At 41.4% G+C, this 15,770-nt stretch overlaps 1 gene segment (V, D, J or C); it reads right to left on the bottom strand.

Moving 5' to 3' along the window:
* Window positions 1–2,661: 2,661 nt before the first annotated feature.
* LOC133084270 (T cell receptor alpha variable 4-like) lies at window positions 2,662–14,847 on the bottom strand. The segment is given in 4 exon segments: window positions 2,662–2,723; window positions 12,647–12,924; window positions 13,353–13,593; window positions 14,782–14,847. Coding segments are annotated over 3 exon segments (324 nt in total).
* Window positions 14,848–15,770: the final 923 nt, after the last annotated feature.

Below are 15,770 nucleotides of genomic sequence, written 5' to 3'. Positions count from 1 at the left end.
CTTGGGGGTCAAAAGAGGGGGGGGGGTCGAAAAGGGAGGGGACACCACCCCATAATAAGTGTGGACATACACCCACAGGCCTCTGCGGTGGGATCCATCTTAGCAAAAAGTTGCTCAGGTATGTTGGGGAGAGTCCTAGGACTGGTCAGGTGTGAAAAAAGAAACAAGATAATTGGCCAAATGTAAACAAAGACCTGGAAGGACTGTCCTATATAAGTGATTTAAATCACCACTTTACTGCGCTCCTCCTCATTAGAGAGGACACCCATACCCTTTCTCTCTGGGTGCATATTTCTGCCTTGCTTCAGTGTTAAATAAACAAACTGTTACTCTGTGTGCTCTCCCATACATTTTGCCGTATCTCTAATAATAAACTTTGTACCTGTCTTTACAGTTTTTGCCTCCTTGAAACATTCTTGCTTTCAAATGGGGGCAAGAGCAAGGGGAACTTTGCTTCCAGCCTCTAGCTCCTGGTGGTCTAGTGGTTAGGATTCTTGGGTTTTCACCCAGGCTACCCAGGTTCAATTCCTGGGCAGGGAACTAAGACATCTCTTCAGGACCCCTCACTGCTGTCTCTCCAAGATCAGTAAGGGTATGTTTAGTTGTGTAGGAAACTGCCAAACTGCTGTATTGAAATGCCATGGCTACACTTTCATTTACTAATAATTTACAGAAAAAGTTTACTGCACCCCTTTGCTCCATGTCAGCGTGCCAGATAGTCCAAAGCATGCACACGCACAGCAGGTGGCCCCACTAGCTGCACAGCTCACACACTGCCTGCTGTGACCATGACCTTGAGCCTTCATGTGCTCCTGTCCTGTGTCCTGCTGCCCCATGTATCTCCTCTACTCACGCACATGTTCCATCCATTTTTGGGACTTCACTTACAAAACACAAGTACACAGAGGAAATTATTAAGAATTTCAAGATAGCCATAGCAGAGCATGAAACCAAGGGCAGGGTTCCTTCTGAGAGTAAGGCTTGAGCAACTGCATAGCTCACATGTCCAGAAAGGTGGTCCTGCCCCCAGGTCCCTGGAGCCTGCTCATGTGTCTTCATCTTAATTTTCAGGGTCCCAGTCCTTCCTAGCAATGTCCTTTCATTAACGCAAAAGGCAGTGCAGGTTGGAATTCGATTTGCATTGTAATTGTTCCTTGTGCCAATTTAAACTTCAGGCTTGGTTGTCTGAAGTCTTTGCCTCTGGCTACAGAATATAAGGGTTTCTTTTCAGGTAGTCCTGGAAACTTTCTGCTCTTTTTCCCCAACTGTGAATGATGTTTCAAAGTCATGGGTAATAGATTCATTCAAAATGCAAGATGAACAATGAAGTTTAAAGGAACAGAATAAAAATTTCCATGAGCTTTTCCATACAAGGTGCTATTTAGAAATGATCAAAAATGGATATTTTTGCCAGTGGTGTATGTAAACACATGTACAAATTAAACAATAGAAATAATTTAGATTTTGTGATTCTAAAGTGTCTCCTATATCAGGTAGTGCAGAGTAAGTTCTCATGTCACCCTAGCTTCACTAATTTAGTAATAACATAAGCCCAGGCAAGACATTTATGCTCTGCAATCCTCACTTTATTCATGCATAAATAAGAGAAAGTACTTATTTACAGTGTATTATCAGTACTGAAATAAAGAATACGTGTAATAAGCTAGATAGAGTGTCTGACCCTCAATAAATTTTTTTTTTTTTTGGTTTTAAATAACAGAAATTTATTTTTTCACTGTCTGGATGCTGGAAGTCCAACCTCAAGGTGTGGATAGGGCCATGCTCTCTCTGAGGGCTCTAGGGGAGAATCTGTTCCATGCCCTTCTCTTAGCTTCTGGCATCTGCCATCAGTGTTTGGTGCTCCTTGCCTTGCAGACACATCACTCCAGTCTCTGCCTTGTCTTCACATCTAAAATTATTTTTATTATATTTGTTATTTCCAGGAGTGAAAAAGCTGAATACTAACTTTAAAAACATTACGCACACTCTCTTCACTTTTCCCCTTGAAAGGAGAGACACGTGCAGTTAACCGAAAAACTGAGTCGTCTCTTTCTATTTGTTGACCACTGTATATTTTTCCAAGCATTTTCCATCAGAGCAATTTACATGTAATTTATATCTTATCTGCCAGGAGCATTGGATTGTTTTAACAGGACATTGAATATTGGCATCTTTATCAGTTACAACAATGTTTCCATATTGGAGCTTTATATCTGCAAAGGGATTTCTGGGAAGAAAAAGAGCAAAATGAACAAACAAAAAAACCAAGTGAAATGACAGGCCTAAAGGGTCTAATTTTAGGAGGTAAAGAGTGCTGAATTATGAATCTGGAAACCCAAAGAGGTGCAAAGGCTACTTGGGTGGTGTAGTACCATGGGCGGGGGGGGGGGGGGGCTGCAGCCCAGCTGCAGTTTGATTACAGGTGGCAGATCACCTGGGAGCCCTGTGCCTCCACTGCACGGTAGGTGGCTGAGTCTTCCAGTTGGGAGGCTGTGACGTGTAAGGTACTATACAGCTCCTTAGAATTCATTTTGGAGATTAACCTTCCATTCTGCTTCATCCCTGAAGCTATGAAAAACAGATGGATGAGGCCGCCCCCAGGATTCCGTCAGGACCGCTGCACATTGTCCACTGTGGTAGAAAAATTGCATCTCAGATAGAGCTGGTTCCTTCCTGGAGGCTCAGGGCTGAAGGGCTCTGCTCCACTTTCATCCCTCTCACCCCTGCTTGGAAAGAGAAAAACAAACACATATGATGTCACTGGGGAATTGCTGATGCAGTTTCTAGACCTGTAAAATATCTGAAGAAACACCCATGAGGATGTAGGACCATCTAGGAGCTCCGGGTCAGCTCTCCTTCCCTCCCTTCCACAGTCAGCTGTGGGACACTCCCCACAGTCCCCCCTCTGGGACGACCCCGACTCACAGCAAACCTGGACCCACAGAAGCCTCAGCAGGGCTCCCCAGTGTCTTTTCATGACTCCTTGCCCAGTTACTGGGGTGCCTTCATCCCTGTTCTGGAGGATGTAGAGTCTTGGGTCCAGAGAAATTTTGTTCTTACTGTTAATATGTTCCACCAGAGTCACTGAGCACCAATCACACACCTGAGTTTTGTCATTTCACTTCTTTTTTTTTTTTTTTTTTTTTTTTTTTTTTTTAACACTTATTAGTAGGTGTTTTCTTTTTTTTTTTTAAATCAATTTTTTTTTTTTTTTTTTGAATTACACTATACTAGGTGTGCTTTATTTATTTATTAATGGCTGTGTTGGATCTTCGTTTCTGTGCAAGGGCTTTCTCTAGTTGTGGCAAGCGGGGGCCACCCCTCATCACGGCGCGCGGGCCTCCCACCATCGTGGCCTCTCCTGTTGCGGAGCACAGGCTCCAGACGCGCAGGCTCAGTAATTGTGGCTCACGGGCCCATTTGCTCCGTGGCATGTGGGATCTTCCCAGACCAGGGCTCGAACCCGTGTCTCCTGCATTGGCAGGCAGATTCTCAACCACTGCGCCACCAGGGAAGCCCTGTCATTTCACTTCTTAACAGGAAACTCCACCAGAGACGGCCCAGCCCAGGCTGAGTGTGTAAGGTCTCTCAGGTGTGTGGATGTGTTGGGGGTGGGGAAACCCAGGCTGGTGGGAGTGAGGGAAGCAGTCAAGGGAAATATCCAACCTTCCCAGTGTTTTTGTTTTTGTTTTTTTCAGAACTGTTTTAGGTAGGAAAGAGTGAACATTTGAATGGAGGGTAAGAAAAGTGAAAAGACAACTCCGAAGGAAATAGAGGCCTGGTTTCAGTACATCCTGGAAGATAAGCCTGCTTTCTAGATGAGAATTAAGACATGTAGTTTGACAGAGAATTTGATGATTTATTTATATGGAATGTCTAACAGAGGAATACTTTTCATGGTACGTCACATTTTGTTCATCCCTTTTCTTAGAAAAGTGAATACAAGTGAAAGAAATTAGAATAGTTTTGTAAATCTAAAACTTTAGATTTATATTTATACCTGAACATGGTAGAGGTCTACAATAAGACTTAGATTGGTAGAAAAAGAAACTGAACATGTATAGGATATCCACCTTGGTCACATTCCCACCTCCTCTCTTCTCCCATCCAACCATTTCCCCTGACATCCTGCAGACCACATGGCTGATTCTACTCTGTGAACATAAGGGGAGGACCATGTTTTTTAGTTCAGACGAAATGTTTCTCTTTTTCCCTTCCAGTCTTTCCTTACACCTCCCTTTTTCTCCTCTCTTTACTTTTATTCCTTATTTCCCTCTTTTCTTTTCTTCCGAGGAGATAGAGGACACAAAATTTCATCAGGGGTATTAGAGTAATTTCTAAGTCAGTGGAATAGAAGGTCATTTTAAGAATTTTTAGTTATAGGACTTCCCTGGTGGCACAGTGTTTGAGAATCCGCCTGCCAGTGCAGGGGACACGGGTTCGAGCCCTGGTCTGGGAAGATCCCACATGCCGCAGGACAACTAAGCCCGTGCGCCACAACTACTGAGCCTGTGCTCTAGAGCCCGCGAGCCACAACTACTGAGCCCACCTGCCACAACTAGTGAAGCCCACGCACCACAACGAGGAGTAGCCCCCGCTCGCCGCAACTAGAGAAAGCCCGCACGCAGCAACGAAGACTCAACACAGCCAAAAATAAATAAATAAAATAAATTTTTTTTTAAAAAAAGAATTTTTAGTTCTAAAATTTAGGGGAAAAGTAATAGATAATATAGATTTTTTTCTACTGGACCCTCCACAGCCCCACTTTGCTCTAACGGATTCCTACTTTTAACCCTGCTCCAGTAATCATCTCTGTCGAATTATCATAGCCCAGGCCCTCCTCAACCTGATCCAGTGACCGATTTAGGAAGATGTGAGCTCCATCTTTGTGAGATTATGCTAAAATGGAAGAGCCAAGTAAATGACAGGAACATTTGGTAAATATTCTCCCTGTATGCTTAGTGATTTTTATTTTATCACATTTTCCTCAGTCCCTTCCTCTAACTCTTTTTTTTTTTTTGGCCGTGTTGGGTCTTTGTTGCTGCACACAGGCTTTCTCTACTTGCGGTGAGCGGGGGCTACTCTTCGTTGCAGTACACGGGGTTCTCATTGTGGTGGCTTCTCTTGCAGAGCATGGGCTCCAGGCGCGCAGGTTTCTGTAGCTGTGGCACATGGGCTCAGTAATTGTGGCTCGCAGGCTCTAGAGTGCAGGCTCAGTAGTTGTGGCGCACAGGCTTAGTTGCTCCGCGGCATGTGGGATCTTCCCGGACCAGGGCTCAAACCCGTGTCCCCTGCATCGGCAGGCGGATTCTTAACCACTGCACCACCAGGGAAGCCCTTCCTCTAACTCTTGTTAACCATCTCCCCATTCAGTTTTTCAAATATTCACACACACATGGGTTTATCTAGACCTTAAGAAAAGCTCCTCAGTTAGACTGAGGCTAATGGATTAAAGCCATCAGCGTAAACTGTCGCAGTCCTCTCCTATGTCTGATCTCAGGTCATGTGGCAATCCCCACACAAAAGCAGTCTCTGCCACTGTCCCATTTGAAGTGATTCTCTGAGCAAGTTCCAGTCTCCAGTCTGTTGGAGACATTGTATTTTCCTCATGAGTTGTCTTTCCTCCTGAATAATGACTCTGAAGATTAAGACCATGTCTGCTCAAGAGCTAAGCGGTTGAGTCCCTTCTGTCCTATTTGTTTTTATAGAGCATGAGATCTTACTGCAAATGCCCCAGGTTGATCTCTTGAGTCACTGAAAGCCTCACATTCACCAGAAGTTTGTGTTCAGCTCCCCCTCCCATCCCAGGCACTGTGTCACTCAGAGCACAGAAGTACTTGGCCGAGTCGCTCCAAAGGGCTGATTGTTTCTCCAGGTGGAAGGAGGTTTCACTCCTCCTAAGTTCAGCCTTAAAACCTTTGATGCCTGAGACAAGGCTGTTTCCAGATGTGTACTTCAGGAGAAGCTGGAGTCCTTGGCTGGGGTACTGCACGTACCAGAAGAGAGTCGGTTGAACAGAAGATGAGTAGTTGCACCTCAGCTCCAGACGGGCTCCTTCAGAGACAGTGATGAGGCCGTCAGGCTGGGTCACCAACTGGGCTCCCGTTCCTCCTGAAACATCAATGCTGTGTCAGTGAGACCAGGACAGACTTACCTGTTAAGAGAAGGTGTCTCTATTCGGAGTCCAGTTGCAATACCATACTTCGAGGGAACAAGAAGATGGAATAGAATTTTACTCACTCAGGGCAAAAAGTGTCATAAGCACTGATATGGGAATCAAGCTCATGACTGAGCAGTGAAGAAGCTGTGGGATACTTTTTTGAAGATCTTTCCTGAGCAGGAAGGAATATGGCTGAGGAAACAGCACTCTCAAGGAAGAACGGGTATTGTTGGTGTTCTAGAATCTTGCCTAAGCACGTTCCAGAGGCGTTTGGAAGAATCTCTTTCTTGACAAATCTGGATGTTTTCTGACTTCTAAACACTCCCCGTTTTTAATTGTCTTCAGAGAGCTCCAGGTGAACACCTTAGCCAGCTCTGTGAAGGAGGAGCTAAAGGAACATTGCGGTTCTTTAACTGTAATTCTAGTTTGTGCAACATCGCCCTCTGGAGGCCAAACAGAAGTAGTTCTTCTCTTACACTTTGCCATATCCCTTGCTATTTCAGGCATCATCAGAGAGGGACTCAGAAAGGAAAAGGTTGGGCAAACTTCTAACATCAGATGACTCAGGAATATTCCTTTCTTTCAGTTGAAACCATTATAGTCATAATCCCCACAGATGCATAATTTTTCTTGTCCTTATGATTTCAGAGGCATGATGTGATTTGTGGTTGTTTTGACATTTCCTACTTCCCTAATATATGAGTACGTGACACTCTATGGTCCATACTATTCATCCCAGGTATGAAGACACATAAGAGGAGACAAACTAAGATTTCACAGAAAAATTGATTGGACTAGTACAATAGTCTTCTGAGTCATTGCCCATAACATTACATAGAAAGCATCAGTATAACCCTTAGGGCAAAGGAATCAGATAGGTTGACCCCGGTTCAGTTTCAGTTATGGAGTTGCTGGCAGGTCAAATTAGGGCATCATGACAATTAAAACACACGCACGTGCACACACACACACGAATACTTAGCTGTTGCTAGAAGAAAAAAAAGGAAAAAAGAAAAATGCCAATCACTCCCTCAGAACATCTCACAAAATCATCAATTCAAAAAAGGCAAGGCCATTCTAGCAGAATATGTAATCAAGAACGAGGAGTTTTAAGCCAACAAAAGCTAAAAAATAAAAAAGAAGAAGGCAGCTTCTTCTCAGCAGATAAGTGATTAAAAGAACATAAATAGAGAAAATGATGAAAGTATATTGGGGGTTTTTTTCCAAAGAAGTAAAAATGAAGGTGATTAGAAACTACAGAGGGGGAAAATATACAAGAAAGGGGTGAAATAAATGTAAATTTATTTTAAGAAACTTAGGGAATTTAGGAAAAGAAAAACCAACTGATGATGCTAGGAAAAATGTTCTTTGGCTATGACATTGGCTTTTTAGAGTAGGAGATATTCATTCCACATTGCCTCATGTAGAGTGAACAAAATAACAAAATATCATATTTATAATGATAAAATGGCATTTATTGTTTCTGAATTTTATAAACCAACATATAAACCAAAAAAATGATTAAAAATATTGACAATTGAAAGGACATAAAGGTACCAATGCAGTGGACAGTATGTGAGGACAGAGGAGGGAAAGAGCAGGGAGGGCTGAGTGGGAGCCTTCGCAGCTTCATCTCACACGGAGGAGAATGAACACACTGGCTAATGTGATGCACCAGCAGTTAGAGGTACATGCTTCTTATTTTAAAAACAGAAATAAATAGTAGGGCTTCCCTGGTGGCGCAGTGGTTGAGAATCTGCCTGCCAATGCAGGGGCAAACGGGTTTGAGCCCTGGTCTGGGAAGATCCCACATGCCGCGGAGCAACTGGGCCCGTGAGCCACAGCTGCTGAGCCTGCGTGTCTGGAGCCTGTGCTCCGCAACAAGAGAGGCCGCCATAGTGAGAGGCCCGCGCACCGTGATGAAGAGTGGCCCCCACTTGCCGCAACTAGAGAAAGCCCTTGCACAGAAACGAAGACCCAACACAGCCAAAAATAAAATAAATAAATAAATATTTTTTTAAAAGAAATAAATAGTAATATAACTGTCATATATAATATAAATGAGCTACAAAGTCTGCTTTCATTGTGGGGAATGAATGAATATTAACTAAATTTAGTTAAACAATGAGGAGTTTTCCTGTTTTTCATCAGGTCAGCTAAGGCTGAGGACAATATGGATAAGTTTCCATAAAATCTAAACCTAGAAGTTAGACACATCCAACAGGACTTGGTAAGAGTGATAAATTTGTCCTGAGACCCTAAGCACCTCACCTGCCTCCATCCTGTGAGAGAAGTTGAGAGATGCAGAAAGGAAGAGAGAATTGTTTGAAAACTATTCAGAGACAGGTCTCTGTGGGATTTCCTCTGTCTTCCTCCTGGGAAAGGGAGCATTGTCCTATCCTTCAAGCTAAGTGGGGGTAGCATCAGAACCCCTCAGAAAGCTGGGAAATAAGTGCCAGAAAGTGAGACTGAGACATATTTCTCTTCAGCTGAATGCTTGCTGCAATGCAGAAACTTTGCAGGAGAGGCCTGTCCTGCCTTGCCAACAGAAGAGAGCACAAGAGATTTCCTGGGACGATCTGATATACGTTCTCCTGGAATTTGAGGGGACAGAGACAATCTGACTCTTGCCTGGAAAGATCTGTGGGAAGAGACCCGCTGAGACCACCTGTTGGCAGAGTGAGGAGAGAGAGCTTTTGAAAATTACCTCATTCTTAAATAATAAAGTAAGCCTCATTCTTAAATAATAATCAGCAGAAATTTAGAAGTCTGCAATGTGAATGATGAAGATTGAGATAAACAAATTTAAAATGATCCTAAAGACAGCAGACATAATACAATAAACAGAAAAAAAAAAACTTTACAAAAATGCTAATTGATAGTCTCAGAAAAGTGTAACTAAACAACTAGACTGTGATAGAACAGGAGAATAATGACCTCTAGGAAGAAAGGGAATTTGAAAGAATAAATTACACTGAGGAACTTAAAAAGAGATTGACATTGGGGTTAAAAGTAGGGGGAAGGAGAGCAATTAGAAACTCCATGAAAAAGAAAAACTGTACAAAAAAGGATATGTAATTGTAGTATACTTTTTACTTGTGGTTATAATATCTACCTTATTTTTAATTTTCAGCTTTAAGAGTCAACTCATCCAGAAGATATGATCTAACCCTCAAAAGACAATCACCCAATATTTTCCAAAGTCTTGGCTCACAGGATCTTTACTTCTTATCTCACACATGGTCTATTTATTACTTACACATAATTAATAGTATTATATTTTATGGAAAAATTCCAGAAGTGTATGCATCAAAAAGTAAATTATGGTTATCTAAGGATATTGAGATATGGCGGGGGGGGGAATTTTTATTTCTTTGTCCATTTTATTTATCATTGTTTTCTAGATTTTCTACTGCTAGTGTAGTACTCCATTACATTGATGACTCTCAATGAATCATGCTTCCTGATATTCACAGCCTTGTATAGTCCCCTCTCCATGAATCTGGGAAGGCCCTGGGATTCACATAACCATTCACATAATAGAATGCAGGAAGAGTAATGTTGCACCAGTCCTGAGCTTAAGCTTTAGAAATCAGTTCTCCTTTTACACTCTTAGGAGCTACCATGTAAGAAACCCAACTACCATGCTGGAGACACCATGCGCAGAGACCATTTGGAAAGAACCACCATATATTCTATATTTTTAAAACCACACACACATGTGTGTGTACATGTGAGTATGGAAATGCATCTGAGTAAGGCAGGGTATGTGCCTGTAATGTGCTCAGTGCAGTGGTGAGACCTAAGCCAAAGCCGTACTCTACTGATACTTGATAAATACTTCTACTTCTGATCATTATGATGGAAGTCATATAAGTCCAAACAATAACAGAGCTCTGTGATTTGATAAACGGTTGACCACCAGAAACCCAGACAAAAACTCATCCTGGTCTCTGTAATTATACAAAGCTCTGAACATTTTGTAATCATTTATTCATACCAACTATCTTCAGCCTGGAGGCAGAGAGTTATCCATCCATCCCTGGGAGTCTAGAATCACCAATCATTCCACGAACAGTCATTTATCTACTTGAAACTTAAAGCCTCGTTGTGGAGATTATTTGGCAAAAAAGCCACATGATCTTTTACAGAAAAATAGCTGATCAATTTATTGATTTTGGGTGACAAAGATAACAAGACCAAGAGTTTTCTCTCCCCCACAAAAAGTTCTTATATTTGTTTAGATCTTCTTCAATTTATGACAAGATTTGATGTCATCCTCTAAACAGCTTTGTACAGTTGGCAGATCATGTTTAATAACTTCATTATACAGAAATGATAATGCAGGATATTGACAGCATTTATCTAATGAGAGCTGATTAAGTGCAGGACCTTTGGTGTAATATTATTTTAACCTCATAATAACACTGGAACATAGTATTATGAGCCCCATTTTACAGAAGCGGTATTGAAGCTCAGATACCATAAGTATTTCATCAAAGTCAAACTCTTAAGAGTAACAGATCTCAGATTCAAACCCAGGGATGCCTGGCTCCAGAGCTTATTCTTTTTCCACTGTTTTGCTACCCAAGGGCAGGTAGCAAAGAAGAAGCACAACTAGAATGATAACTTACTACTTCTAACCCCAGTGCTCTTTCAACCATCACTCAGTGGCTATTATTCCAAAATGTTCAACATGCAGATTCCTGTTTATAAAACTAGAACTTAAAATTAAACCTAACTGTGTTGTTTCCCCATAGCCAGTGACCCCTTGAAAGAACCTGGACCATATTTCTGGTTTCTTCATCTCTGAGACAAAGCTTTTTTCCTTTAGACTATAACCAAAGCATCATTCAACTGTGATCCGATGAACAAGGGTGGGATGAAACTCCAATGTGGATAGAAAACATTTTGAAGATTTACCCAGGCCAATATTCCACCTATAATTTTCTTTTGTGGATCATTTATCTACAGAATAGTCTAACATCTTCCTTAGTTAATCACACACAGCCTCTCAGATATGATATGGGTATTTATTTTCATAAGTAGATAGAAACCTTACAGAGATTCCCCTCTACACGACCCTCTCAATTCTCATGTCAGGAATGTAGGTGGACCCTCTGCGGCTGGTTTGGGCAGAGACTCCAGGCACTTGGGAATGACTGTGAACTTGCCACGCAGATGTAGGTATCTGAGTCTGTAGGTGTCTTGTCTTTGTTCAAATGCTATGAATCTTCTTTTCTCTTTTTCTCCATTTGAGCTTATGGGAATAAGAAACCCTAGGCTTTTCCAGGATATTACCTGTACCACAAGAAGTACTAGAAATTGTGGTCTTCTTAAGTGAAGTTGACAGAAGCGCTGGCTACATCCTAAACATTCAGAGACCCAGCACTCTGTTCCACCTTCTGCAGGTTCCTCAACCATGTTTAGAAAGATATTAACCAAAGGAGATGAGTTTATGGACTCTAATGCTCTGTAGTCATTTGATTTTCCACAATACTGCTTCCCTACCAAACCCTAAGATGAGCTACATGGAAATACTCTCTCATGCCATGGTGTAGCCCTGTCAGTCTCAATAGAAAATATCATCAAGTGTTGCATTCCCTGTTTCCAAAATCAGAAACTAGCCCCCCACCAAAAAAAATTAATAATAATAGCCTCATAGTCCTAATTAAGCTACTGGCTCACTAGCAAGATTCCCAGGAACTTTGTCATTATTCTTGTCTCCCTTTGGCCCCCAAAGGACCCAACTCTGAAAAGTGATAATGACCCAGAATCCCTATGTTTCTGCTTAATATATTGCAAAAATAGTCTATCATACCAATTAGAAACAAAAAACTCTTCCAGCCCGCCCCCACCGTCATCTCCATTCTCTTTGCCATACCATCCATAACAGGCGAGTGGGACAAAAGAAAAGTGAAAGAGGGGCAACAGAGAGTAAAAGATCTAAACTCAGAGGAGACTTGGAAAGCATCTTGCAGATGCTTGAAATAACAAAGAAATGTTCAAAATGCATATGACAATAAATAATAATCTGACACTTGGGCTGAATTTTTCAAAAGCTGAGAAGCATGTTGTCCAAACTGACAGCATGCAATGTGCATGTAAGGGTGTGTAGTGTGTGTGTGCATAGTGTGTGTGTGTGGGTGTGGGTGTGTATGTACACAAACTGAGGGACACCAGTGAGCTAAGCAACAATAGTATTAGTACCATAGATTGCCTCATTTTGTATAATTGAGCAGCTCAGAGACAATAATAGGATGAATTTTAGACCATGTAAATGGAATACCTATTTTAAAGATAAGATCAAAATTTTTTAAAACAGTAAAGTAATACATAGATTTACTAATACCTTCTGAAAATAATAAAATAAAATAAACTCTTTGGAAAGTATTACTTTTGGGATTCCCCCTGGGCTGTGACTCCCACCCCACAGGGAGATATTGAACAGGTGCAGCTCCACCTGTCTCACTGTGTGTCACTCACGATGCAGTAATACACAGCAGCGTCTTTCAGGGCAGCGCAGGGCAGGCTCAGGGTGCTGGACTTCCTCTCAGTAGGGATAAACAGAGATGCCACTTCATTTGCTATGTTTGTCTTATATCCTTGAATGACAAATTGTGGTCCCTGGTTGGGGAACTGTCGGTACCAGAAGATATAGTCATCTGTAGCAATGTTGGTGTGGTTACAGGATATGTTCACTTCTTGTCCTTCATATGAGTCAATGAAGATGGGCTGGATGGTCTTAGCAAGACTCAAAGTACCTGTGGAAGTCAAAACACAACACTAGTTCCTATCCTGAAACCGAATTGAAGGTCCAACTCAGCACCCTCCAGGTTCTTTCTCAAGTAAATTCCCTACCTCCCCACCATACAGAGACACACACAATTTATTTCTCATTTGTGTTTCGGGACAAATTTTTTTTAATATTTATTCTGAGGAATCCCAGGAACACATGAACAGAAGTGGCAGGTCTAACTTCTTCCTCCCCTGATGGACCAGAGCTCAATAACCCAGAATATCTTTATTGCTCTCACCCCTCACATAAATGCCAAGGAACAACAGCCTGGAGAAAAATAGGACCCCAAAGCCATCTCTCAACATATCAGATAAAGAGCAATGGTAGCAGGCAAGGTTGCAGATCCCTGTCCAGACCCATATGCCAATTCCTCTTAATCCCAAAATAACTCACCCAAGATCAGGAGCACAGTCAGTCTTGTCAAATGCCTCATATTCTAGTGTAAACCAGGACCCAGGGTCAGGCTCTGTTGCTGAGTCTGAGCCTGGACCAGGGATATGAACCAGGGACGAGGCACAGCAGCACCTGCCACAGCTCACACTAGCAGCTCTCACCTAGGGCTGTCCCCAGAAGCAAGCCAATAGCAGGGTGACGGCTCCTCAGAATGGGCTTCCCTTCAAGGTTCAACTGAGCACTCAGGAAGAAGAATAGAGGGTAAAAACTTCCAGCACAACAGCATAGCAGTCTGATTTCCTTTTAGATCTTTGCTTAGGTCTAACCCTTTAGAGATTTAGTCTGAATGAAACAAATATATCAGAGGGTAGATTCCATTGGGCTCCTTATTCCCCATCAATTTTCCACAGTCCCAGAAGGTGGTCATCTACTGTAGCCAGTCTCATACTCATGGAGCTCTGAGAATAACCCATCTGACCTAGAAGTTCATGCCCAGAAGTCCCCCATTGATTCCTATGTCAGATGAAATGGAATCTTAATCTTATTCCATAAAAGAGCAAATGAGACCATCAGAACTGGACCTTTCATCTCTTGACACCCTGGTGTCCTTTTATAATCACACCAAGTCCACATCTTACATCTGCTACTCAAATCTCACTTAACAGTTTTTAAACAGGGAAGCAGACCCCTCACTAGTCCCTCCTGACCAGCTAGGACAGGACATTTGATGTGGAAGAGAGGAAGTGAAGAGAAGAAGAAAAGGCACAAGTTCAGAGCCAGACAGACCTAAATCCAAATCCCAGCTCTGCCACCTTGTGACCTTGGGCAACTCACTCCTCTAAGCCTCAGTTTCTTCATCTGTAAAATAGGGACAATAACACCTACTTCAGAGTCAGCCTATGGTATACGGTCAACAGTAAATTGTAATTCCTTCCCATTCTTTTCCTTCTTATCTACATGCAAAGAACTATGGCCAGTAGAAAGCAGTTGTGTAGGATTATATATTTGATTGTTTAAGTGTACATATAGATCATTCACTCTTCCTTCAAGAAATACCAAATATAAACTCAGTAACGATAACACAAAAATTAAAAATAAAAACAAAACATCCATTCAGGAAAGGAGCTAAATCCAAAAGATACCATAATGTTAGCTGAATCAGCCAATTGCAAAAATCCAAACATGTTAGATACTCACATTAATGTGGAAAAGATAGTGGTGTGTTGAGTTCTTTGCTCATATAATATGGGAAAGGAAAATCACTAGAAAATATTTGGGGAGTGCCTCTTCGAGGTCTAGAATTGCCCAATGTATTCTGAGTGAGCAATTTTTCCATTTTCCCATGGAAAAGATCGATGAGTGCTAATGACTTCTAGTAACATTTTGATAGAGTGGATACAACAAAGTATGGAATAAATAACCAGCTTACCTTCAGTACTAGGTGGAGGAGAAAGAAGGATATATGAGGGAGCTAAATATGTGAGGACAACTTCTACAGAAATAAAACATAAAAGGGTTACAGTTTAGAATCAGCTCGTTGCAACAGCGACCCCATGTGGTAAATAGACTTGGACAGAAGAAATGTTTCACAGAAGTCAATAGTTCCATGCAATTTATGGACTATCCATCATATTTTCTTTGTTAAATGCAATAGCCAGTAGTTTGGCTTGATCAGGTGGACCATGGGGTCTATTTTAGGCAATGGAAAAAACCCTGCATGGGGATCTAGACAAACTAGTTGTGAACAATTTTCTGGACTTGATATTTGTGCAATTTTGTGCAACTCACTTATCGTCTGACAAGCAATCTCTCTATAAGAGAGATTATGGAGATTAATTAAATGAACATAATAAAGTTCTTTCTAACCTATAGATTTCTATATAAATACAAACTATGTTTAACATAGGAAATATCACAAGACCAAAAAATAATCTTACCTTTTCAGGACAACAAATGGAACTTGATGTTTCTGGTTTGCCATCTATTAACTCACTTAGGAGTTTATTACTGGATATCAAGCAACGAGAGGAGGAAACACTAGAAGCTTTTCTATGTTGCAGCCTTTGGAATGAAAGTAATCATTAATGATTGTGTTGTGTTATGCATTGAATTTTGTCCCTTCCCACCTCCCACAGAAAACTGTACCCTATAGCAAGAGCCACCAACCAGAGATATATTTTAAATTTTTAAAAAGTGAATTTTTCTCTGGTTATTAAAATAATGAATTCTAAATACAGAATTTGGAAAATATGGAAAAGTATAAAAAATAAAAATCATGTGTAATGCCATATCCCAGAAATATCATTGATAATATTTGGGTATATCTCTTTTCAGTCCTTTGTCTACACATAAATATTTTAAACAAAATTGGATTGCATATGCACATACTCACAAATACATACACACACATTTGGGTAC

This window comes from Eubalaena glacialis, chromosome 2, assembly GCF_028564815.1.
Source record: "Eubalaena glacialis isolate mEubGla1 chromosome 2, mEubGla1.1.hap2.+ XY, whole genome shotgun sequence".
Lineage (NCBI taxonomy): Eukaryota > Metazoa > Chordata > Mammalia > Artiodactyla > Balaenidae > Eubalaena > Eubalaena glacialis.
Note: the sequence above shows the minus strand (reverse complement) of the source record. Positions and strands in the feature narration are given on the sequence as shown.